This window comes from Nelumbo lutea, chromosome 7, assembly GCF_056320005.1.
Source record: "Nelumbo lutea isolate HS-2025 chromosome 7, American lotus-T2T, whole genome shotgun sequence".
Lineage (NCBI taxonomy): Eukaryota > Viridiplantae > Streptophyta > Magnoliopsida > Proteales > Nelumbonaceae > Nelumbo > Nelumbo lutea.
In genome coordinates, this window is record NC_142690.1 from 11,414,176 (window position 1) to 11,442,162 (window position 27,987).

The 27,987-nt window shown below is 37.9% G+C and overlaps 1 protein-coding gene and 1 pseudogene across 2 annotated transcripts; both read right to left on the reverse strand.

The window, feature by feature from the left end:
• Nucleotides 1–2,488: 2,488 nt before the first annotated feature.
• On the reverse strand, nt 2,489–15,269 carry LOC148845095 (wall-associated receptor kinase 2 pseudogene; annotated as a pseudogene). The gene is made up of 3 exons (XR_016102516.1): nt 14,063–15,269; nt 13,776–13,943; nt 2,489–3,705 (listed from the first exon to the last, which is right to left on the reverse strand). The product of XR_016102516.1 is annotated as a wall-associated receptor kinase 2 pseudogene (transcript).
• A 3,021-nt stretch (nt 15,270–18,290) lies between these two features.
• LOC148845096 (wall-associated receptor kinase 2-like) lies at nt 18,291–24,960 on the reverse strand. The gene is made up of 3 exons (XM_088955311.1): nt 22,701–24,960; nt 22,412–22,594; nt 18,291–19,681 (listed from the first exon to the last, which is right to left on the reverse strand). Exons 1-3 carry the CDS (start codon nt 23,590–23,592, stop codon nt 18,501–18,503), a joined length of 2,256 nt encoding a protein of 751 aa, XP_088811437.1. The 5' UTR covers nt 23,593–24,960; the 3' UTR covers nt 18,291–18,500.
• Nucleotides 24,961–27,987: the final 3,027 nt, after the last annotated feature.

Genomic DNA, 27,987 nt, shown 5'->3' on the forward strand with positions numbered 1-27,987 from the left:
TTGTAATTTCATGCCATCGTCATGGATGATGAAATAGAGTGGGAATTTAATCGATCTCTATCAAAACCTTCATAGCACAATTTTAGGGTCTTGTGTACGTCAATCCTTAGTTCAACATTGTTGCTATTCATTATTTTTTATTGCAATGGTAAATGAATGGCCTATTCTAATTTAAAAATTAAACAAATATTTAAGAAAAAAACAGTCAAAACTGTTATTCGAGTCAGATGGGTGGACGAGAAACAAGATGCCCAAGCCAACACCTACATGGACAATATATATATAGAAAACGGTAAATAGACCCCTAGCTCTAATGGCATTTCAGCCAGCTTGCTATGGGCCAGAATTGCTTGCCAGGGAACACATGAAGCCCTTTAAGAAGAAAAAGATTTATTTATTTATTCTTGTCGACTAGTCAATGAGTTAGTGACAAAGTGCATGAGAACATTGGCACATGGAGAACCTGCCTTTCTCATTCGATCCCTCTTCATCTCCTTAAACGTTTTTAGTATTTAATAATAAATAGATAATTGATAATACGAGGGTAATTTATAAAATATGTTACCTTTATTTTACAATAAAAATAAATTGAATTTAAATTCATCAATGTAATTTTGAATATTATTTTTTTATTTTTCTGGAATTGTTAAACATAAATGTAATTTTTTTGTATTACATTTGGACACTAGAATATAAAGAATTTATTTTATTTCTATCGGATTACACAAGATTAAAAGTGGCTTAATTGTTTATGCGTGCGTTTAAGGTTTGGCGTCGGGTGGTTTGTGTTCGAATCATGCCAGGTGCACCTTTTTTATAATAAACGCGCGCGCAGAAAACACCAATCCATGCCCTTTGTCTCTCCCTCTCTCTCAACTTTGATATTGATGCAATATCAATAAAATTTTATGATTTCTATGCATCATTTCTTCACATATACCTTTGGAATATACATTTTCTCTGTATCTATACACTAATTATGGTTATTTTTATCTTAAAAATATTGTTATTGATATGTTTATGGAATTTATATGCATTTTTTGGCGTATCCATATTTTTTCATCCATATCCATGCGTTTCAAAAGCGTATTCATATCCATATCCATATCTGAGTGGTCCGATATGATACCCGATACCGATACTTTAATCCTTAACTACACTTAATTTTTTTTTTTTTGTCTATGATATCATTTGACCCAAACCACTAACCACCACCTAAAAAGAAAAATAATTTGATTTCTCGGTAGACATTAAATTTTGTATTACATTTCCATCATTGATAAAATTATTTCTTATGTATAATATTTATTTTTGTTCAATATAATGAATGCATAATATTAGAGATGTACCTAACATTTAATTTTTTAAAAGTATATAACATTAGATATGCACCTGGATTTTTCCTTGCTTTTTTTTATTTTTGTGGATCTTTGCATTTTCTATTTTTAAAAATTTTATTATTTGACTATGACATTATTTCATTTCTAGGTAGATTTTAAATTTGGCATTCCATTTTCATCATTAATAAAAATACTTCTTACATCTCATACTTATTTATTATAAAATTGCTTGCCCATTACCAGAAGGGAAGAAAATGTTTTGTTTTCAAATTACTTTTCAAAATATTTTTTATACTATTAAAATTAATATTGTGGATTTAATTACAAGAATTTAATGATGAGAAAAATATATCTTAAATATAGGATTTAATGAGAGAGAATAGGAAAATATTTTTATTTCTAATTGGTTTTAAATTTTACATTCCATTTCCATCATTAATAAAAACATTTCTTATTTATCATACTTATTATTGTTTAAACATGGATTGGCCCATTTGACACAAAATGTTTAATATGTATGTTAAACATTTCTAATTGGTTTTAAACATGGATTGATCCATTTGACCCAAAATGGTTTAATTTCTTACCAGCACCTAAATGAAAACACTATTTTTTTAGGTAGATTTTAAAAATATAAGCTTTTATGTTATTGAAATTATTAATTTATTAACTATGGATTTAATTAATTGAACTTAATGATGAGAAGAAACAAAAATGACTTAAATATATAATTCAATGAACATGAATGCAAGTAAATAACTTAAGTGTTGGATTTAATGAGAGGGAATTGAATGCTTTAATATCTTAAAATTACCACTTTTTAACTCATTTAATATCAATAACTGATTACCATGTTTGCCCTTATTTTCTATCAATAAATTTAAATATAGAGAGATAAATTTTGTCCTCAAAAAATTTTAGAAATATTATTGAGGCCATTCATATTTTTTAAAATTATATATATATATATATATATATATATATATATATTAAACACCGGTATTAATTAGAGTCTTGAACTTCACTCCATGCCGCGTGAGAGATCCATAAATTTAATAATTTATTTTGTGGAAAAATTACTCGTCTTGTGTACAGATAACATTATTTTACTATTAAGAAGACACCACTCTGCAATACATTCATCTTTGTTAAAATGTGTGAGATGGTAACATTAGTGGATGTTCCTGTTGTTGCGAAATGATGCTATTCTCCAAATTTGTAAACTTGCTGGTTGAAGTTGAAGTAGTTGAACTTGTGGGCCATAAGCCCCAAGTTTCATTGATGAAGATCTCCACCTCTTGGCCATTATCGGGGACTACCGAAGGCTCATCCAACCTTCTTAATCTTCCGAGTTCTGATGCAACTTCCATCATTGTTGGCCTTTCCCTTCCCCTCGTATTCAAGCATCTCATTGCAAGGTTAGCAACTGCCCGGAGCTCCTCTGTTTTACCCTCCTGCTTAATTTGGGGATCAAGAATCTCAAAGAAGCGGTCTTCCCTCACTGACGAAGCAAAATATGTGACTAAACATCTATCTTCTGATGATCTACTGGAAGAAATTGGTTTTTCTCCTGTTAAGAGCTCTAGAAGAACTACCCCAAAACTGAAGACATCACTCTTCTCACTAAATTGGTATGACTGAAAGTACTCTGGGTCAAAGTATCCAAAGGTCCCTTGTACCGATGTAGTTAAGTGAGTTTTATCATTTTCAACCAATCTTGAAATCCCGAAGTCTGAAACCTTAGCTGTATATTTTTCATCCAAGAGTATGTTTGAAGATTTTATGTCCCTATGGTAAATTGGTATGGAGGCTGCTGAATGTAAGTAGGCAACTGCACTTGCAATTTCTGTGGCGATTTTTAAACGAATGTTCCATGAAAAGAGCAAGTCTTTGTTTTTCTCATGGATCCTTTCAGCAAGGTTTCCACCAGAGATGAACTCATAAATTAGTAGAGGAAATTCTGCATCTAAGCAACAACCAAACAGTTTAACCACATTCCTATGATTGATCTGTGAAAGTATGACAATTTCATTAATGAACTGCTTGAGCCGGTTTTCATCCACTATTTTTACCTTCTTGACGGCCACAATTCTTCCATCTGCTAACATGCCTTTGTATACTGTACCTTGGCCTCCCCTACCAAGAATTCGATCCTCATTGTAGTAGTCAGTTGCATTCTCTAGCTCCTTTGCTGTAAAAACTTTTAATTTCTCAAAACTGGTTTCATTTGACAAGATTTTCTCTTGTAATAATAAACCACCATTTCTTTGGAAGAAAATTTCTTTGCGTCTTCTCACATGCCTTTTCTTCAAAACACCATATAACCAGTAAATAGCAAGGAGCATTACTATACCCAAACCCACACCTACATAAAACATTAAAATTAAGGAGTCAAGAATTACTGAAAATTTGACAGTGGTTAATATGACAAACTTATATCTCATGAATTTGAAAGATTTTCCATCACCAAAACATATATTTGGACAGCATAATTTACCATATTGCCTAGAAAAGAAAGCTAAGTTACACAAGATTGTCCTCAAGGAAGCTTAATAGACCAGTCCCTAAGTTATCAACATCCTAGTTTTTTAACTGTCATTGACCTGGATGGTTGAACAACTCAAACCATTAGGTCTAGAAACCATCCAGGCAACTGGTTCCATTTTACCCCTAAACCACTCCTTTGCCAAAATCCATTTTTTAACTGTCATTGACCTGGATGGTTGAACAACTCAAACCATTAGGTCTAGAAACCATCCAGGCAACTGGTTCCATTTTACCCCTAAACCATTCCTTTGCCAAAATCCATTAATTCGGATAATCCATTTATTACTTGGGCAATGGTTTTTGTCCATTTATACTTTAATTATTTTTTTATTACTTTAAATTGCATCTGGTTATCCATTTGGACCTGACGATTTGACCTACAAACCACTGGAAAAAGCTGTTCCAATTCTAGATCAATTTTTAAAACATTGTTCCACATACTCTTAGTCTTAGTATGAGGTAGATTCTAATTCAACAACCCTAATTTTAAATTTTCCAATTACTAGTGTCTAAAGAGATAAATAGGCGTTGACTTTATAGATTGGGAATTTGTATTATGTAATGATATGTGCATATCTTTTTTGTTTCTCTATTCTTTAATTTTACGTGGATACCTCAGTAAAGGCAGACTTAAAAGAGAGGAAAAGCGGTTAGAAGAAGAGGCAGAAGTATAGCTTAACTCTTCTGGATGGAGGTCCGAGGTGTGGTGTTCTTTTTGAATTGAACTCGTTTGGAAAGAAATTTCAGAGAGCTGATGTATTGAGGTTTGAAATAGATTTTTGACAGTCAGCTGGTATATATTGCCTTCAAAAAAAATAAAAGTCAGCCGGTATATTGGGTCCAAGAGCAATTGTGTGTTTGGCAAGGTTTGTTTTTCTTTTGTTTGGAGGCGTATTATTTTTTAGGTTTTTGGATGGATTTCACATCTGCACCCTACCAGGGGGCGCCTCACAATGTCCCACAGCACATTCCTGCTGTGTATTAGGAACATTTTCGGGATGATGTATCAAAAATGATGATATCATTATTGGGAAATGTTCCTAAAACATGGTGAGAATGTGCTATGAGACGTTGTAGGGCACAGATCTGAACTCTTTTGGACGTCTGATATATACCCTTCGTGTTTTGACTTTCCTGATCTGGGTCCCATCCTCCTTCGGCCCTCTTTTAACTTTTCTACTCCTTTTTTTTTGTTTTTAATATATATATATATATATATATATATATATATATTTATATTTACATATAAAACTCTAAGCAAAGAGTCTTTCTTTAAAAAAAAAAAAAAAGGGTCCACAACAAAAATTAGAGCGGAAACAAAGAACCCCACAACAGAAACTTTATAAACCAAACCAAAGAGCCCCAACTCAAGGCCACAAGCCATCAAAAAGAGATAGGGCCCAGACTAAAAAGCAAACAAGGAGTGTGAAAGAACAACAAGAGTATCACCAGTAGTACATTTAGAGCTCTCTCCTCTGCCCCTTCTTCATTTCCTTTAATTTTGTGTTTGGTTTGAAGGAAAAGGTAGGTAAAGGAAAGGAAAAAACCTCATACAAGGAGTGTAAAAGTTTCCTTACCTTTTCTTTTCTTTCCCTGCTTTTTCCTTCAAACCAAACACAGACTAAGAGACCATATTAAGAGTGTTAAGGCTGCTCCTGGCATGGGATACTACTTTTCCATCTCAGAAAGCCAGAGAGATTCCTCTTTCCCTCCCAAAACTAAAATCCCCAACCGTTTGCTCACCTCAACATCAACTGCCGCCACCCTCTGTCCAAAGTTAAGAGTACTAATAGGCATTACTCGATTTGCCCTCCCGAAGGATTTTGTAAGAGAGAGTTCTTTGGGAACTAACTCTCCTAGGCTAGATCGCCTCTAATCTTTCCCAGACCATGTAGGAACTAAGAAGCAACCGGAGAATGTATCTAGGAAGCAGGCCCATCAGCCTTTCTCCTGGAACACAAAAGAAGAGCAAGACAAAGGCCCAGGCCCAGCAGAGCAATGGAGCTGAACCACCGCTGAAGTTCCTAACTGCTGCTCCCAAACTCCCCGTAGTCCCCTCTCCAAGACCAAAAGAAATTAAACTTGAAGGAGCAAATAAATTAAGCACTCTCACCTGTCACCTGTAACAAGAACGGTTGATCATGAGGCGACTGCAAGAATCTGAATCTGAGGGTCGGTCAAACACACCACCTCAGAGAACGTCCCCTCCATTGGAAACCTGAAACACAATGATTTCTGACGCAGCGTGGACGCGATGAGAACCGGATCTGGCTATGTAAGTACCGGGCGTTCGCTAGTACCTAGCGAATAACACCGATTTCTCTAGGAGAGAGAAAAGGTGGCGAAAATAGGAAGAAGAGAACTTGAAGAAATTCTGAAATCTGAAATATGAATTGATGAATAACTTTGGGAAAATAGCAGTATTTATAATACATTTGGGAATTGTAAAAGGACCAGGAAAGAACATGAGTCTTGATCTTGATCTTGATTCTCTTGGGCTGTCTTGATAAGGTCGAACCCTCTTGGAATTCTTGGGCTTGATCTTCCACCGTCCGATCTCCCTGGCTCTCCTTATGCATGAATCTGGGAGTTTTGGATTTCTTGATGCTTCTTGGAGTCTTTGTTGGATCTTGATTGGAGTCTTGAATTCTTGCTAATCTTGGAAGAGTTTTGATAATCTTGGATTCTTGATAAGTCTTGGAGTCTTGGAAGAGTCTTAATGGACCTTGAATTATCCTATTATCCTTTCTTGACTTATCTTGGACTCTTGACCTTATCCTAGGAGCTGCCGCCCCTAGGGGTGAAATGGGCCTTGGGATGGGCCTCCATCATTTTCCCCCACTTGGATAGAACTTGACCCCGAGTCGTGACGAGGATAGGCAAGTGTTATCTCTGGCAGGTACCGGTGAAGGTCAGCAATGTTGAAGGTCTTGGATATACCCATATGATCTGGTAGGTCCACTATATAGGCATTATCATTAATCTTCTTCACGATCTTGTATGGACCATACTTCCGAGGCTTCAACTTGTTGTAGGTACCTACGGGAATTCTTTCCTTCCTTAAGAAGACCATAACCTCATCACCTATATCAAACACTTGAGGTCGGCGGTGTTTGTCTGCGGCCATCTTGTACTTGGCGTTGGATTGCTCTAGTTTCTGCTTCACGGCGTCTTGGACGGACCGGATTTGTTTTGCCATCTGTTCTGCTGAGATACTGGCGCTGGGTACCTTGGGTAGTTTTACTAAATCCAGTGCATGGTTAGGGACCTTCATGTACACGATGGAGAATGGGGATCTGCCTGTAGAACTATGCACTGCATTGTTATAGGCGAACTCAGCCTGGGCTATGGCGAAGTCCCACTGTTTCGGCCGTTCCCGGCATATGCTGCGAATTAAATTCCCTAAGGTTCGATTTACCACTTCTGTTTGTCCATTTGTCTACGGATGGGCTGTACTGCTGAAATTAAGTGATGAATCAAACATCCTCCACAGGGTCATCCAAAAGTGACTGAGGAACCATGTGTCACGATCTGAAGTGATGGTCTTGGGTACCCCATGTAAGCAAACAATCTCCCTGAAAAATAATTTGGCTGTTGCGGATGCATTTGCTGTTTTCTTGCATGGGAGGAAGTGAGCCATTTTTGAGAACCTATCAACCACCACGAAGACGGAATCCATGTTCCTCTGGGTCTTTGGCAAGCCTAGCACAAAATCCATGGACAAGTCTTCTCATATGGCAGTAGGAACGGGTAGGGGCATGTAAAGACCTGTGTTCTGGGTTTGTCCCTTAGTTGTCTGACAAACATAGCACCTTCTTACGATGGTAGACACGTCCCTTCTCAATTTCGGCCAGTAATATCGCCCCTTAACAGCTTCTATTGTTTTGTCCCTTCCCAAGTGTCCTGTTAGTCCACCCCCATGCAAATCCCTGATGATCTTTTCGCGGAGGGAGGTGCAAGGGATACACAGTTGTTTCCCTTTCATAAGGAACCCGTCATAAATAAAGAAGTCTTTTGCTGACTGCTTATTCACACATTTCTCCCATACCTGTTGGAAGTCTTCATCTTGGGCATATAAGTCTTTTTTGCACTCAAAACCCACAATCTCAACGTTGAGGGTCTTGATGAGAGCTACACGCCTACTAAGTGCATCAGCCACTTTATTTTGCTGTCCTGTCTTATACACAATTTTATATGGGAACTTGTCTAGGAAAGCAGACCATCTGGCATGTAAATCACTCCTTAATTACCTTTGCCACTAAGATATTTTAGGGCCTGGTGGTCAGTAAAGAGAACAAATTCTTTTGCAATTAAATAGTGTTCCCATGTTTTCAAGGCTCTTATCACAGCATAAAATTCCTTGTCATAGGTATACCACTTTCTCCTGGCTTCACATAATTTTTCACTAAAGAAAGCAATGGGTCTTTTCTCTTGGGACAATACAGCCCCTATGCCAACTCCACTGGCGTCACATTCAACTTCAAATAATTTATTGAAATCTGGTAAGGCAAGAACAGGAGCAGTACATAACTTTTCTTTTATGAGAGCAAAACTTTGCTCTTGTTCTTCCCCCCATTGAAATTTCCCATTTTTCAAGCATTCAGTAATGGGAGCCATGATACTACTAAAATTCTTAATAAAACGCCTATAGAAGGTTGCCAACCCATGAAATCGCCTGACATCTGTGACAGTGGATGGGGTCGGCCACTCCCTAATGGCTTTCACCTTTTCCTCATCTACTTTCACACCATCCTTGCTTATAATAAATCTCAGGAATAATAAATTATCATTCATAAAGATGCATTTCTTCAAATTAGCATATAATTTATTTTCCCTCAATGTTTTCAGGACCTCCCTAATATGTCCCACATGCTCAGTGATAGACTTGCTGCATATCAAAATATCATCAAAATAGACTACCACAAATTTACCAATGAAGGGACGCAATACCTGGTTCATCAGCCTCATGAAAGTGCTGGGTGCGTTGGTTAGTCCAAAGGGCATGACCAACCACTCGAACAAGCCATCTCTAGTCTTGAAGGCTGTCTTCCATTCATCTCCGGGACGGATTCTGATTTGATGATATCCACTCCTGAGATTTATTTTTGAGAAAACTACAACTCCGATTAGTTGATCCAGCATGTCGTCCAGCCTAGGAATGGGAAAATTATACCCAATGGTGATCTTGTTAATGGCCCTGCTGTCGACACACATTCTCCAACTGCCATCCTTCTTAGGTGTTAATAAGGCAAGTACTGCACAAGGACTCATGTTGATTTGAATGTGTCCCTTTTTCAATAATTCTTCTACCTTTTCTCGTAAAATTTCATTCTCCTTGGGACTCATCCTGTAATGTGGGAGGTTAGGTAGACTAGCGCTTGGAACAAAATCAATATAGTGCTGTATATCTCTCATGGGAGGGAGTTCATTTGGTAACTCCTCTGGAACTACATCATTAAATTCATCCAGTAGTCCCTGTATTTCAGCTGGAATTGTATTTTCTCCATTAACATCTTCTCCTTTTACTACTAACAAATGTATCTCATGAGTATCCTTACATTCTTTAACAAATTCAGCATGATGATGGGTGATGGTAAGAAAATTTTTCTCATGTGCCTTTGGAGTATTTGCAATATTTTTTTCTGCTATGGGTAACAAAGTATAACGTGTACCTTCTTTTTCAAGTTGGTAGGTATTCTTCCTACCCATGTGCCTTGCATTTGTATCAAATTGCCAAGGCCTCCCTAACAAAATATGGCAAGCATCCATATCTACAATATCACAATATGCTTCATCATGGTACTTACCAATTGAAAAAGGTACCTTGCAGCGTTCTTCCACTCGTACGTCGCCTCCTTCCTTGATCCATCCAATTGTGTATGGGTTGGGATGTTTTTCAGGAATCAACTGTAATTGTTGGATGACATCCCTGCAAATAATATTTTCCTGACTACCACTGTCAATAATTAAATTAAATAATTTTTCCTTGACAGTACATTTGGTACGAAATAATCTGTGCCTTTGAGAAGTATCCTTATTTTTCTGGGACAATATTAATTTTCTTACCACACAAGTATACTCCTCATGTTCATATGGACCCTCTTCATCCTCCCCATCAGGTCCACAATATACTTCCTCCTCAATATCTTCTTCCTCCTCCCTTTCTACCATATTAACTGCCTTCCTTCTGGGACAGTCACTGGATCTATGTCCAACCTCATTACATTTAAAACATTTAATAGGAGCAGGCCTTGCATAAGGGTTACTGGGTTTAGGAGGGTTAGAAGGATTACCTCGGGTATGTCCTCCTGTAGTAGCCTTACCGGCGTTACTTGTACTTGCCGGGTGAGAAGGTTGTACTGCCGGAACTGATTTGTTCCTGTCGACAGTTGCCGGTCTGTTGTCGCTCCCGCTGTACCGGCGATAATTATCACTGCGTGCCTTGTCCTGGAACATTAATTCTGCTTTCAAGGCTAGGTTCCTTGCTTCCTGCACACTAAGAACCATCTGTACCCCAATTTTATCTCTGATAGACGGTCTTAAACCGCTTAGATAACGGGCCGCCTGCTAGTTATCACTTTCAGATAATTGATTTCTTTCAGCTAATCTCAAAAATTCAGATGTATATTCATTAACACTACGAGAACCCTGCGCACACCTTTGATAAGATTCAAACATATAATGTTCATAGTCAGGAGGTAAAAATCTACCTCTGATTAATTGTTTCATGTGCCTCTAGGTTCGAACAGGACCCCTTCCTTCTCTCATCCGAGTCTCTCTCATCCGTTCCCACCAAACAGATGCGCCTCCCTTTAATCGGAAAGCTACTAATTTTACCCTTCGTTCCTTTGGTATTTTCATGTAATCAAAGAACCTATCAACTTCTGTGATCCAATCCAGAAGTCCCTCTATATAAAGATCTCCACTAAAAGTAGGAATATCTACCTTGAGTTTAAATTCATCATTATTCCTACGGGGGTTGAAATTACCTTGATTGTGCCAATTTCTACCGTTTCTGTCGTTGCTGGGCAGAACTGGAGCACCACCAAATTCGAAATCATCATCACTGTCGTCGTCAAGAACTGGACGTCGGGACGCAGTAGCGACGGGTGGTCTGTCGTGGTCGTCTCCTACGATCTGCTGTGGATTTTCCCGGATTCATGGGACAACCTCCCGTAACAAGATTTGCAGTTGTTCAGTCACCTCTGCCAACTGCCGTTCGATGTTATGTATGGCTGTACGCTGCTCTTCGATTGCTCTCCAAACAGCTGGGAACCCCTGATCTCCGTCACGGGGTGGGTTGCGACTGCTATCGTCTGGGTTGGACATGACTGGGCGAATTCCCTACTCTGATACCACCTGACGCAGCGTGGACGCGATGGGAACCGGAGCTGGCTATGCAAGCACCGGGTGTTTGCTAGCACCTAGCGAATAACACCGATTTCTCTAGGAGAGAGAAAAGGTGGCGAAAATAGGAAGAAGAGAACTTGAAGAAATAACAGTATTTATAATACATTTGGGAATTGTAAAAGGACCAGGAAAGAACATGAGTCTTGATCTTGATCTTGATCCTCTTGGGCTGTCTTGATAAGGTCGAACCCTCTTGGAATTCTTGGGCTTGATCTTCCACCGTTTGATCTCCCTGGCTCTCCTTATGCATGAATCTGGAAGTCTTGGATTTCTTGATGCTTCTTAGAGTCTTTGTTGGATCTTGATTGGAGTCTTGAATTCTTGCTAATCTTGGATTCTTGATAAGTCTTGGAGTCTTGGAAGAGTCTTAATAGACCTTGAATTATCCTATTATCCTTTCTTGACTTATCTTGTACTCTTGACCTTATCCTAGGAGCTGCCGCCCCTAGGGGTGAGATGGGCCTTGGGATGTGCCTCCATCAATTTCCCTTGCTAACTTTTTCCCTAGTTTAATTTCCCCTAGCATTTGCTTGAAAATCAGCTCTCTTCATCAGCGTAGGCTGCAACATTGCTGCCCTACCTTGCCGTGTTGAAGTCCTCCTCCCCAAAGAGTTATCTTCTCTTTCTACTGCTAAACTTTGGACTAACAATCTCACTGCACCCAATTACTTCTTCCAACTCAGACAGTTCTCATCAACAACCACAAAGCCCCTCAACACATCGTTTGTAACCTCTGTGAAACCCAGCCGAAACAACCTCCTCCTCCCATGCTTTCTTTGTTATTATTCATGGAGCAAGTTTTTAGAATAATTAACCCATGCTTCATGCATGGTGCCTTATCAAGTTTCTGAAGAAAAAGAAAAATGCTTTATAGCTAAGAAAAATACTTTTCTGAGAAATCTAATATAAAAAAGAGTTCTTTTATTAGCCAGCATCAATGAATCGAGAAGAAATTATAGGTCGTAGACATGATCAAGCTAGCAAAAATCCAATCTATCCTGGGAAGTTAACACATGGCCTGTCTGAGTCCCCTTGTTTGATATACAGATTGAGCATATCGATCACCTCTCTAAATCAAAAAAGACAGAATGTAGAAACATATACCACAGAGGCACAGATCGTATAGGATAACCCTTCAGATTATTTTTCCGGTTTAAATCTAGAGATGGCAACACAGGATATCCATGAAAACTGCCCTTTTCATTCTTAAACGTTAAACCTGATTAAGCATTCTTAATCTCAAACCATCCCAAATTGGTTTAACTTTCATTTCAATTTCCCAAATTCATCCCGTCTCAAACCTATTAAATCCATCATGATCCATTTCATCTGATTATCATTTGCTCAGGTCTTTACCAAAAAAAAAATTGCTCAGGTGGGTTTAAATTAATGAATCAAGTTGGGGCAGTACCATATATTAAAAATTAAAAAGAAAAAAGAAACCATTGTTCAACATCCAGTGTACAAAATAAAACGTTGAAAAATAAATAAAATTAATTTTGAGTGACATAAGACAATTATCATTACAATAACCCTTATTAAACTCTAATCGTCCACATAATAGATATACGTCAGATTTGAGTATCAGGTCTTCTAAGGTCAAAACTCAAACTTATGCCTAATCCTACGTAATTTTACTATCCCTATTTAAATTATCAGTCATATAATTATTTGGATGCTCCCACCCACTCGGGATTTCCTACTCACTTTTTCAACCTATTCTCTACCCGCCTTGAATTGGAGCCACACACTCTATTATAAATTAAGAGATATGTGGCTTCAATTCACCGCGGGTAGAAAGTGGATAGGAGAAGTTTGTAGTAAATTTGGGCTCGCTTCCACCCACCCCGTTGCGGATTTGGCGAAATCCATGCATACGCGCTGGCTCACAGTCATATGGGTGCCGGTGAATAATTAACAGAGATCGTTACCCCATATCGTTGTTCATGTAATTAATCTAGGTTGCAGTTAAATGAGACGGGACTCCTGAAAGCAAAAACTGTGCAAAACTCTTGACATCTAATTACACATGCAAAATATCTCCCCATGAATTTATTAAACAGACGTGCGGCTGGATGCCATTCTCTTAGAATGTCCTCACAGCTTTTGCTTTCAGGAGATCCAGATCCGCCATTTGGATAAGCTTTAGGGATTTGTATTTTATGCACAAAGTCCTGGTTTTAGGCTTTGTGCTTTGGAGAAAAAAAGAGTTTTTTTTTGCTTTAAATTATAAGACTTTGAAAAGTAATTATTACCAAACCTTTTGTTTTTTCACAGCTCGAAGTTAGAAACAAGAGCTTATCCAAACAGAGTGTAATTTACTTATATCTTTTTTGGGGTTATGTTGGTAACTCCATTTCATCTCACCAGCTATCAAGCCCATGCAGAGGTTATGTTGGGCGATTTTGGAGTCAGATCACTTTATTCGGATGTAATATATAAAGGAATACTTTAGCTAGCTAGCGTAGAACTTGTTACCTACGGTGGTTTGTATCACCGGAAATTTTGTTGGAGCAATGCAAGGAGATCCGTTCTTTGTTCCATCGCCTATGGTACCAGGAGGGCAGGAGCAATAGTAACCCCCAGGCGTGTTATGGCAAATCCTCTGGCAGTCATTTTTATTTTCATCTTCGCATTCGTTTATGTCTACAATTCATTTATGACAACTCCGATCGGTCACTAGATTAGACGACCACAGTATATATATATATAATCAAATTTTTGTAAAGCATTCATGTACGTAGAAGACAGATCTAGTAGATTACCTTGGCATCCATCCTCGAGATAAGGGTTGCCCTGGTAACCTTGAGAGCAGTTGCAAAGATATCCGAGACCGTTGGGAGAATTATAGCAATCGCTGTTCTTGCCGCAAGCATAAGAAGGGTATATCCTTGAAACAGTTTCGCAGGTCTCGTTCTCTATTGCCCAGTCCAGGACGAGTGGGAGATTATGTCCATATCTTTCGTAGAAATGCGAGAGATCATCTACTGAGAATCTGTACCAGTCATAGTCCACCAAGAAAGCATAGCTGCAGGGATTGAAATTCCAGACACGGGTGTGGTTCTCATAGCTCGAAACATGCACATTGAATTTCTTGAACCCCTTTGGTATGGAGGTCTGACAACAACCGATACCTGTGCAAGACCCATTGATCACACTTTCTTTGTCGCTGCAAGCCATGGAACACCCGCTCCTGAAATTCCGGCCTTCAGAGCCTATTATTTGGGACAAAGTGTCGCACCCAATTGTAGTGAATCTATTGTGAGTGTCGGAGAACGTAAAGGGAGAATCATCAAGATCTACCAAGGAATACCATGACTCAGTTTCACTTCCTGAACGATCGTAGCAATTGTTTCCCATGGAGCCATAGATTCGCAATTGGGTAAGTGATGGCGAGATATCTAAAATTTCCAGCTTACTAGTTGATATGAATAGCTTGGGAGGGTCGAAAGTATGATTGCAGGTTAGGTCGTATCCTTCTCTGTAACAGTCTGGGTAGTCCAAGCCGAAGGGGTAGGGAGCGGTGATGTTTCCGCATTTCTCTTGGCATCCAGGCTTTGCCACTGACGCGATCGCTGGCCGCAACAAAATGAGTTGAATCATCAGCATAACCAAAGCCATCGTCGTTCCTGATGAGTGATGATAGCGTTGGTTTGGCGTCTTAGAACGTCTGGTCGATATGGGTATCTCATTAATAGAGCAGGCTTGATAGACCTGTATGATTAGTTTATTCTTCGTCTTGACTTTTGTATCATTTGATTCTTTCAAAGAAAATAACATTTCATTTGTAATTAATTCTTGATTCCGACCTTGACCATTCCTGCAGCATCACCCTTTCCTTTCAAATTTACCTGTAACTGGTAAGGGGGAGGGAGTGGTTTGTGCAGGATAGTTTCTTAGTTTTGAGAAAACTGGTTTACATAATTCTTTTTTAAAAAACTGTATTTTTTTTTCTCAAGAGAAAATCTAAAAGGTTAGCTTTTCCAATCTTGTGCATCTAAACTGGTTTTGGTCAGCTCTATTTAGCTTTATAATATAGTCAATAATAATAATGAGGGTGCATATGAACTGTACTCCTCGCAAGAAGAGATTTTTAAAATAGTTGGATGGGATCATATGGTGAATAGCTAGGCCTTATTATGGTCCCCAGCTATCCACCATGTGATCCAGATTCTGAAAGGAATCCCCATTGACGGGTTCCCAAGTTGGCCTGAGTCAATTGCTACGATTGATTGACCTATGAGACATATGTACCTTTACCTTTAAAACTTTATGCAACTTGGAATCTTCCTGCAAATCATGCATAGAAATAGCATATGCACAGCGTTGAGCTCGGAATTATGAAGTACAACTTTTCGTTTAAAGAATTCTCCACTAGATTTTGAATAATTCTACTTCAGAACGTATTTGGGAAGAAAGTCATAAAAGAATTGGTCATTGATGTTTTAAAATAAATTTATGCCATCCATTTTAAAGCAAGTTGATCTTTCAACTTTCAATGATGTTAAGAACTAAGAAGGTGCAAGGTTTGGGTTTTTTTAATTTTCGGGCCAGGTGCGGGCCTAGCCCTTAGGTAGTCCAAACTCGGTCCAATTATATATATTTATACACATATGTGTATATATATAAATGTTGCAATTATATATATATATATATATATATATATATATATATATATATATATATTTATGTATAACATTTGTATAGATATTTTGCATACATATTTACATACATATGTATGTATATTTGCATAAATACATTTATATATGTATAATTTTAGAATGGGTTCATTGATCAATCTAAACCCAGCTTGGACCTAAGTCCAACCCGAATACATCAAATTATAAGGTGGGCTGAGCTTGACCTTGGGCTCAAACTGGGCTCGGGCCTTAAGTCGAAATTTTAAGGATGGGGTTGAGTTGACTATAAACCCGGCCCAACCCACCCGACTTGCTCCCCTACTTTTAGGGGTTGATTTTTTTTTTTGAAAGCAAATATATACTGTGCAAATACATAAAAAAAAATATAAAATATAAAGTTTTACACTCTTATTTCTTCCAAACCGATCCTTAAATTGGGTTTTGAGTTGGTGCAGAGCTTCAAAACTTCGAGATTTTTCGGTCAATGGATTATGTGTTTCTCTTTTTGGTGGCTTTTATTTCTTTCGGTGGGGTCTATCATTGGTGGGTTATGGGGTGGTGTGCTCTTGAATTCCTTTTTGTTGGGCTTCGGGTGGCTTTGGCAATTTTGTATATCTTGTATATAGCTCTGACATTTCTAGGTGGGCCTTATTTTTCTCATACCGTATGTTTGTAATTTTCCTTTCCCTTTTAATAGTAAAAAACTTTGTTTTTACGAACAAGAAAATAGCACACCTTATTTTATTTGGATGGTTGGCTTTTTAGAACATTTCTTTTAAGGGTAAAAGGTTTCTAAAACATCAATAAACCTTCTTTGATCTATATCTGGTAACCATCAAAAGGTCCAATCTAATGGGCTTTGGCAAATGCAAGAAATATTCGCTATCAATCTCATATTCCAATCCCTCAATCCCTCGTTACAGATAGCGATGGAAATAAAAAATACTAGATAATGAGAATTTTTGAGTTTTAATAATGACTCTCGCACCTGTACTTTTAGGTGGGGGTGCAATTTGGGCGGACCCAGCCCGAGCCTGAACTAGTCAAATTCAGAATTTCACATGGGTTGGGCTTAGAGTTATTGGGATGGGTTTGGGTTTTTTATTTTTTGAGCCAGGTTCGAGCCTAGCTCTTAGGTAGTTCAAATCCGATTCAATTATATACATTTCACATATATGTGTATATATGTAAATGTTGCAATTACATATATATATATATATATATATATATATATACATATTTTTATGTATAATATTTGTATAGATATTTTACATACATATTTACATACATATATATGTATGTATATTTGCATAAATATATTTATATATGTATAATTTTAGAGTGGATTCATTGATCAACCCGAACCCAATCCGGACCCAATCCGGGCCCAAGCCCAACCCGAATTCATCAAATTACAAGGTCGGTTGAGCTTGACCTTGGGCTCAAACTGGGCTTGGGCCTTAAGCCAAAATTTTAGGGAACGGCCTGGGTTTACCATAAACCCAACCCAACCCGCCCGACTTGCACCCCTACTTTTAGGGGTTGATTTTTTTTGAAAGCAATTAAAAGCTCAACTGCATAAGAGACCAGGACGGGTTGTCCTTCATTCTTAATGAGAGATAAGAGGCAAATAGAAACTGCTTTCATTGGCAAGCAGTGAAGAAATGATCAATGGTTTCTTCAAATTCCAGGCAAAGCGGGCTAGTGCAGTCAACTTTCATGATATTTTCTCTAGTTTCCCTTGACAAACAAAATTGTAGATTCTGGGGGGATATCCTTAATCCCCTCTAGAAATTCTTCCAAGAGAATCCAGAGGAAACCAATTGGCCTGCTATTTCAAATTGGAGGAGTTTGAAAACAATGCTGCAAGTAAATCGGCCATGAGGAGCGAGTGAACAAACTAGTCAATTTCTCTCCATATAAGGGCTGGATGGGAGTTCAATTTGGTGAATTTGGTTGGTCCTAGAGTGGTTGAAAAGATTTCTAACAATATCTGTATTTCAAGCACAGCTTGTTTAAAGTCGATTAAATTGGATACCTTTAGATTCATTTGCTCTTCGGTTTGAGGTGCAAAGTAGAAGATAACCAAGGATTTCTTGTCAATCTTACTATTTAAATACTTACGAAAATGATATATTAAAGAAAAGGTGATTGGAGCATATATCCCTTGTGAAAAGACTAAATCAACTCCTTTTAATTTTTTTTTTTTTTGTTATAAATTAGGAGGTTTTGTCTTTTCGAAGAAGCCTATTCACTAGGAATATGCCCTAATCACCCTGCACCCTATATTTACAGAAAATTTATATTACTAAATAAATATTTTCTACATGATAGAATATGAAGTGTGTTGTATTCCAACCGAATAAGCCATCAATCTGAAACTATTATTGTGCATGGTTCCTCTTATTACAGTTAAAAATATTACATTTGACAAACAACTTTAAATTTATTGGAAGTAAGAAGCATACCTTTACTACATAGAAATTACACATAATCGAGAGAATGAATTCTTTACAGAAATTAAAGAAAGGAAGATGGGGCTTGAAGTCCAAATATCAAACAATCATCGTCCAGTATCCAGTGGTTTTACCACATGATGATCCCTTAAACTATCAAACCCATTGGTGTTACGGCTATGAAAATCTGAAGTCTCACCAAGCAAATGCTCTACCTCTTCAGAATTTTGTCCCACCCATGGATGTTTATCAATCTTCCTCAAACCCTCTAACTCCATCGCTACCTCCATCATTGAAGGTCTTTCTTCCCCATTCAGCTTTAAACATCTTTTGGCAAGTATGGTTACTTCCTTAAGTTGATCTCTATCGCATTCACTCATCACTCTATCCTCCAAAATCTCATCAACTTTGTCCTCTTTCATTAGAGTAACAAAATGCATAGCCAAATTTCTCTCTTGTTCAGGTCTGTCGAAGGATAGTACTTGCCTTCCCGTCAATAGCTCAACAAGAACAACACCAAAGCTATAAATATCGCTCTTCTCTGTCAATTGGCTTGTATGTAAGTATTCTGGGTCTAAATAGCCCATAGTCCCTTGTACTAATGTTGTAAATTGAGTTTGGTCCAAAGGAACTAACCTTGAAGCCCCAAAATCTGAAACTTTTGCCATGTAATTATCATCCAAGAGTATATTAGTAGACTTAATATCTCTATGAATAATTGGTGGAGAGGCAGCAGAGTGCAAGTAGGCAAGTGCTGATGCAACTTGTGCAGCTACACTTAAACGGTTTTCCCATGGAAGTGATGATTTATTCTCCTCATCATGGATGTGATGAAACAAAGTTCCATTTGTAACAAACTCATACACTAACAATGGAACTTCAGTCTCCAAGCAGCAACCCAAGAGCTTAACCACATTTCTATGGTTAATTTGGGAGAGAATAATCACCTCATTAACAAACTGCTCAATTTGACTTTCATCAACAATTTTGGACTTCTTAATGGCAACTGATCTATTATCTGGTAGAATTCCTTTATATACTGTACCATATCCTCCACGACCAAGAACACGGCTCACATCATAGTTATCAGTTGCCTTTTCAAGCTCCTCTGCAGTAAAGATTTTAGTAGATTCCATAGAAGCATCACATGAAGAGAGTTGTTGCTTTAATAAAAGACCTCCATTCTGTCGAAAAAATTTTTCTCGAAGTTTATAAAGCCGTCTTTTTTGGAATCCCCAATATATCCAAGAGGCACCAAAAAGTAGAAATAAGATGCCCAAGCTAATACCTACATATATTTGAGAAATTATTATTATTATTGCCAAAGAAAGAACTTCAGTTGGACAGTTTCCTTTACTTTTCTTTGTTCTCAGTCCCGAAAACAGAACAAAATCAGTTGGTTTGAAATCAGATTGGTTCTTTTTGAAACAAAAACATGGAGAATTTGTTCTTGGTTTTTTAAAAGATCGTGTTTTTCCCATTGATGTGGTGATTTTAAGAATAAATAAAAAAAAAATGTCATGTTGTAGATCACCTCATAGAATATATGAAAACTTAAGAAACGAATGTCATATTTAGTATTTTTTTAATAAACAAATTGGACCGGTTAGGCAATTACTAGGGGAAGATGGATGGATGAAAGAGAAAAGAGAATATGATCAAGAGGGAATGTAGCACTTCTCTGGTCTTCATGTTTTCTGTTTTCAAATAATTTGTCCTAGAAAGGGGCACATGCCATTAATTACGGCATAACATCTCATTAATCCTCAAGGTGTTCGACATGGTTGGGCACTGCTTCAGTTGAGCTCGGCCTTATTGGGCTTCAAGCTGGCCCCAGAAAGTCATGGCGATTTTTCTTAAAGCATTGAGACTAGTAAGAACAGATTCCTTAACCCAACTGACCAATATGAGACCAGCCCAGACCTGAGTCCAATCCGAATATGTCAATTTTCAGTTTAGGTCGGGCCTTGGTTGGGCAGAATTGGGATTAACGTGAACCTTAGTATGGGTTGGGCCTAGGCCTAAGTCTTGGGTTGGGTTTGGATAATCCCTCAAACCAAGCCCAGCCTACCCAAGCTGTACCTTGGGACGTACCTGGAAAATATGATTACCCACATTGCCTATTAGGATTTTGGACCCATTTGGGAGGCATTCATACAGCGGTTTCTGGATTCTGGCATTGAAAAGTGGGCCCCACATAGAAATCAATGTTTGGTGAAAAGCCCAGAAATACGATTTCTTGAGCTAAGAAATCAATCAATTTCTGGTAAAGCTAGTTTTAGTAACTTCTTCAATTTGGTTCAGTCCACATAGCTCAATAAAAACTTACCCAAACAAGCTCTTAGAAGAAGCCTGTGTGCCGTCGACCAGGACCAATGTTGTCAACCTTGATTTGGGTCGTTAAACCAGTGAACCAACCGGTATCCTACATGACTTTCTGGTTCAAAATTATAGACTAGATTTGGATTGCCACCATGTATTTTCCGAGTAATTACACTTAACTTCCAAACTTTTATTCATGACAAAGACACCTAGACTTATGGACAATCTAATATAAGTTCAGCTTCCGTCAGGGCAAAGCCCATTAGAGCAACTTTTACAGCCATGTATTGAGAATATCTCCAAATGCAAGGTTGTAAATGGCACTTGGAACAGTCTCGACATGGGTTTGCCCTGAGGGAAACCGATCTCACCAAATATAGACTAAGTTTGTAAGGACTAGAAATACAAATTTTAGAATACAAAACCTTCCAATTTATATTATTTTGTATATATTTATGCTGTACATATTTATATTTGTACATGAGGAAAATGAAACAAATGTTGTCTCTCTGCCAGCATAGATTTAGATACAAAAATTAAAGACAATTGCGAACAAAGAAAAAGAAGCGTTGAATGGGTATTATCGTATTTTTCTTTTTTTTACTGAGAATCCCATTAACAGGGTGGAGACAAAATGCTGGAATCTGATTATTTAGGTTGTGTTTGGTTTTAAAGAGAAGGTAGGAAAACGAAAGGAAATATGTATAAAATTTGTATAGGCTTCTCTACCTGTTCCTCCAAGCCAAATACAGCCTTTCGGTGGATATTTGTTACAAACATGGTCTTCAAAACTAGACCAGACCTGATGGTTGGACCAGAAAAACTGTGAACCGATCAGGTGAGGTGACTGATTCGGTTTTACCTTAGAATCGTTATTTTCTCAAAAACCGTTGATCTGGTCAATAAACCACTGAACCAGGTGGTCAAACTGTTCAACGGTTTGGCTGGTTTTTATTTTTTTATCAGAATGGACAATCTATTCGGTTTAAACGGTCAGACTGTTTGACCCGGGAACCGGACCCTAACCAGTTCGTTGCCCAGTTTCGTTTTTAAAAACCATGGTTACAAATGAAAGTTGCTCGGAGAGCTAAGTAAGAGCTAAGCAACACCACCTGCAAAGTTCAGGGTGGCAGTACCGTAATTCACTGTAGTAATTTTTTTCTGGTGATAAGAATGAGTGTTTAGGGAATACGGTTGGACTATAGGACACCATTTTTCTCTTGATAAAATTTTAAGCACTGTTTGATTGGCGGGAATAGGAGTCTGGAATCTGAATTCCCATTCCCATTTGAGGGAATGATCATACGATTCATACCTTGCCCTCCCTTGGGAATGAAATCCCATTCTCATTCCTGTCTGAACCAAACAAATTGTGAAAATAGATCATTATGATTCTGACTCTGATTCGGGCTGAGAACCAAACGGACTCTTAGAACGTATATGATTCTAGCACAGCCAAAGCCTTGTTTTCCACCTCTTTTACAAGGACTAGTGTGTGAGCAGAAGCGACCCCACCAGGATTCAAACTGTTCACGGGTAGGTGTGGTCTTTAACTAGTTAGATCTTGGAATATTTATAACACAGAGCTAAAATCCTAATTAATTGTAAGTTGAGAAAGTTACATCTGGTTAATGTTAGAGAGGAACCGATCTCATTAATGCAATATTAATTTGAGTGTGGAGTTCATGATGAATACCTAAGGCGACTTGCATCACCGGGAATTTCTTCTTTTGAAGAGCGGTACAACCAGTTGCAGTTTTTCTTCCGTCTCCCTCCATACCAGGTGGGCAGGAGCAGGTGTAATTGCCAGGCGTATTAGTGCAAATAGCTGAAGGAGCATCGCAGTCATTTGTAGCTGGATCAGCGCATTCATTTACATCTGCAATAACCCATATGATATGCAATTTAGATCATACGATGAAGATGAGATATCTACATACATATACTTAGGATGAGATTCAGAAAAGGATTGTATATACATATACCTTGGCATCCGTCATCGAGGTAAGGATTGCCTTGATAACCAGGAGAACATTTGCAGAGATATCCAAGACCGTTGGGGGAGTTGAAGCACTCGCTGTTATTCCGGCAAGCATAAGAGGGGTCGCTTCTTGAAACATTTTCACACGAATACTCCTCTATTGCCCAGTCAAGAACCAACGGAACGTTTTCTCTGTTTCGATTATAGAAATCCATATAACCCCCTAGATCAGAAACTGAGAAGTTGTACCACTCATAGTTAACCAGGAAAGCATAGGCGCATGGGTTGAAATCCAAGACGTTGGTGTGGTTATTGAAGCTGTTGAGATACAACTCAAAGCTTTTGAAACCCTTTGGAATGGAAGTCTGGCAGCAGCCGATGCCTGAACAAGAGTTGTTGATAGGGCTTTGTTGGTCGTCGCAAATCATGGAACATCCACTTGTAAAGTTGCGGCCGTTGTAGCCAGTTATACGAGCATCAGAGTCGCAACCAATGACTGTGAATCTATTGTGGGTCTCGGAGAAAGTATATGGTCTAGCACTCAGATTGAGCCAGGGAAAGGACCAAAAATTCCCCGAAGTATTGTAGCAGTCATAGCCTATATAGTTCAGGATGTGCAGTTGGCCTTCTAATGATATTTCTATTACTTCGACGTTACTATAAAGCAACTGGGGAGGGTTGGAACTTCTGTTGCAGTGCAGGTCGAACCCTTCTCTGAAACAGCTTGGGTTGTCGTCCAAGCCGAACGGGTAGGGAACTGTGACACTCCCACAATTTTCTTGACAACCGGTTTTTGCTGTTGACACGGTTGATGATACGGCCGTCGTCGACGGTGGCCACCACAAAAGGAGCTGAAGCCATAGCAGGACCAGGACCAGCACCACGAAAGCAGCCATTAATTAATTGTTACTGGAGCCTCTCAGTTTGGTTTTCAACCATTTATAGACTCGAGGCAAGGCAAATATTTGGTAAACGAGCGAGAAAATCAAAGCTTTGGTTTTGTGAGTTTCTACCCATGCGAATCACACAATTGTCATATGTATTCATATCTTTGAGCGTGTTGGACACGAAGTGTCATTTGAATATCGATTGTTGACCCGCCCGTCATCCACTTGCCCGGAATCTTTGTCTTGCTAGTTGCTGCGTGGTTCTTTGCAACCCGCGTTTGAAAAATTATAACATTTGTGTTCATTTCTCTTCTCCCAATTATGTCGTGAGAAGTCCAAAAATTCATAGCCATGCATTTGGAATTAGGGGTAAAAATATGAGTCTAGATCGTCCCCACATTCATACCCACCCATTCATTAATTTGGAATATCTCCCTTGTTAGAATTTCCTATTTCTATGTCACAAATGTAAAAGATTCATAGATTTTCCCTACTGTGGATTCAATTTATGATGCCAGAACAACATGATACCAGAAAAATATAGAACAAATCACCCGGCCTCGTAAAAGTGATAGAACTAATAAGGTGGATTTTCATCGAATATTCAAGGGGGGATTTTGATTTGTCCAAGTCTTTCGGGCGACATAAATTTTTCCTAACTGTTTTCTTTATATATTAGATAATCAACCCATACCCAATGTTTTATTGTAATGGCAATGCACGCCAATTCCAGAGTTCACGGGTGGGACTATGATATCAAAAAGATATGATAAGGGGAAAATAATCAGGAGTGGATTTTGATTGGTCAAAACTCCATAGTGCAAAAGTTTGTATGCCATATTTAATTATATACGTTGTATTCATATTAAAAAGGTGGCGGAAGAAAAATGAATGAGAAATTCAGAACCACAGGCCAGTAATGTCAACACCTTACTATTATTTACAAATATATATTTCCAAGAACTAACCTCAAGAAAAAATTATATCAGCAACCACCTCTTGATACGAAGTCTTACCAACTACATATATATATTTGAAAGAACTAACCTCAATAAAAAATTATATCGGCAGCCACCTCAATAAAATAAAATAAAATTTCTTTTTTTTTGAATTGGTAAAGTAAATTAAATTAAAAAGTAAGAAAGTATATAAGAAGTATACAAAAATGAGTAGGGACGCAAATGGAACGGATCACATCCTATTAGATTCGAGATTCAGTCCTATTTGGTCGAATTTGGATCACCCCCTGGTCGGATCTACTTATTTAGTCGAATTTGGATCACCCCCTGATCAGATCTGCTTATTATAACCCTTTTTTGCTTGAAGATTTAAGGAAATGTTTTGTGTTTTGTTTTGGGGGTATTATTTGAAAATAAAATAAAATTTACTACTAATAAATTGTAAGATTTCTCTTTAAAAGATAAAAAATGAATACTTATTTAGCTCTTAAAATAAGATTCTTCTTGAGAGATAAGAATTAATAAAAAAAAAAAAAGACCAAAAATTGATTTCATGTTGCAAAGTGCCAACCAGTTGGGCAGGGGGAGGGGGCTATCGGTTTGGAAGACAGGCTAATTGATTCCATCTTTCTGTTGTGTTTTTCCAAATCTTTTAAAAGCTTGTTTGTATTGAAAATTTATAATTTATTTTATATTTTATTTTTCAATTATCATTTTTTATCCCTCCTATGTTTCATTCATTTTTAGGTACATATTTCAGGTATCATTGATTTTTCCTTTTCTTTCAAATTCAACTATGATACCAGAAAGACATCGTACTAGAAAAACTTACATCCAATTAAACGATATCATAATAGACATCGGTGAATGAAGTGGTATTCACCAAAGTTTAAAGAGTGCTTTGATTGGTAAAAACTCTTCCAGTACCATGCTTTTCGGTATCATATTCTGTTCATTTTCAACTCTTGATTTAGTCGCTAATATCTAAATGGTTCTTCGTAAGCAATTAATGTAATTGATTGCTAAATTGTAAAATCTGAAAATGAAATATCTCTACAAAATACCTAGCAAAGTATTATGAAACAGCATAAAAAAAAACAATATGGAAACATCAGACCCAAAGGGAGTCTTTAGAGTAGACCTGGCAAAAATTTGATCCAACTTGCAAACCCGACCCAACCCAACCTGAAAAAACAGGGTTAAGGTGTCATATTTAGCTACCTGAATGTGAGAATGACTCGACCCGACCCAACTCGGAAAAAATAGGGTTAAGGTCTCATACTTTAAGGTTAATCCCTTTACTTTTCACATTTTTCATGTAGTTTTTATTTTTTTATTTTTTTAAATTTCAGTTACTTTTTGGGATGACCCAAATTGACCCATGGGTCAACCCTAAACCAAACATTTAGGGTTAGGGTCTAGCATTTGATAACCCAACCTAAATTCAATCCAACACGAACCCACCCCACCCAACCTGATTGCCAGGTCTACTTTAGAGTCCTTTTATGAAATGGTCAGATGAAGAAGAACCAGTATTCTTCTACCTAAAGCCAATATTTAATTTATAAATAAATCTGATACAACTTATAGCTCAATCTAAAATAGAAATCCTAATTGTATGGGTTATGGTTGAGCTGGCCTGGGATGCCATGTGACACCCCTACGACCACCCTATCTCTTCGACTACATTAGTACCACATAGGATGGATAAGCAAAATCAAGAAGAGGAGCCCCATATGGATAAGAATGACAGATCCATTGGGGATTATGATTCATCTCGAAAACCTTGGCGGACAACCTCATTTCGATAACCCCAGAAGCCCCATTTGAATCGGACACAGATCTTTGGCTATAAATAGGTAACCTCTTCTCAAGGTAAGAGACTTTTGAACTCTTCAACTTCCATACTGTTATTTTGCTTCTGCTTGGAACGGCATTGCTCTCAACTGCTCGGCCTGACCACCCATCTTTCCTTATTGACTTGAGCATCGGAGTATCTACTTGGGGAATAACTCCTCGTGCCTCTAATCTCTTTCTTGGTTTCAGATCTTGTTGTACGACTTCATTCTTCCACCTCAACCTCACCAGTAGTTGATAGGACTATCTGACTGTAACCCCAGTTTGAGACACATCAGATCGAACAAAATCACTAAGAAACTACCAACCGACACCAGCATTATGTAAAAAAATGGTGATAGAAGAATACAGGGGCTTTTTGAAAAGTAGAAAATCAATTATTGCAAAGGGGATGCATGTTATGTTCTTTAATTTGAACTAATTTTATTGTTGTGAGTTCTAAAAAACAAATCAAATTCATCTCCTTGAAAATGAAACAAAAATGCATTCCTGAATTTCTGGTTTAAATCCGGTGATCGATCGATTTTTAAGTTTCCAAGACTTGTTTTTATTTTAGAAGCTATTGATATGATTATTCAAAAAATAAGCGTTGTGTTTTTTTTGAAACGAAAAAAAAAAACAATTACTAACCGGGCATGAATTATTTACTTTTGAATGATATTGCTTATCTGGACTTGGGAAAGCTGGTCAAATGGCATTGGAAACGATTGTTTAATTAATATTTTATATTTTAAAATAAATAAATAACTTTGACGTCAGAGGTCAGACCTTTGTTTTCTCTGCTTATTAATCGAAGGAACGTAAGGTTAGGACTCGGCAATTCAGGACCAAGTTGTTTGATGAATGATCAAAATATGTCGTTTTTAACGGTGAACCAGTCTTCCCTTCCAGCGTAGGGGACGCGCGGTTAATTGGACTGTAAATCTTCACGCAAAGTGATTTCGGTTGGATGTCAAGCAAGAAAAGTCGTTTGATCAAATCGTAGGGCCCCTTAACATTGATAAATGTGATGAATCTGAATCCTTGCCATTGGTCCTTATTCTTCCCATCCTTACTCAAAAGGAAAGTAGCATTAGGGTTACAGTCTACGGATCATCAGTAAGATGGGACCAGATGTAAATTATTGAGAATATGTCTTTGTAACGGTCATTATCAAGATAAGGTTTGAATCGGCCATTGATGCAAGAAACAATTACTATAATAATATAATTTTTCTTTTAATGTAAATTATATAGGAATGGAAATGGGGTAGGTTCACCCTGTAGTTAAGACACTCTATACCATCCCCACTCCGTCCCTAGTGTTAGTCAGGTTTAGGGCAAGGCACCCACTTTCCCATTAGGAACGGGGAATTTTCGAATTTCCACACATCATCCTTAGTGTTGGGCAAGTTTAGGGTAAGGCACCCACTCTTCATCAAGGATAGAGAATCATCGCATTTTCACTACCTCGTCCCCAGTGTTAGGCAGGTTCAGGGCAAACACCCACTCCCCATTAGGAACAGGGAATCGTTGAATATTCCCCACCTCGTCCTTATGGAGAATCCTACAATTTTCATTGCCCTGTCCCTAGTGTAAGGTGGGTTCAA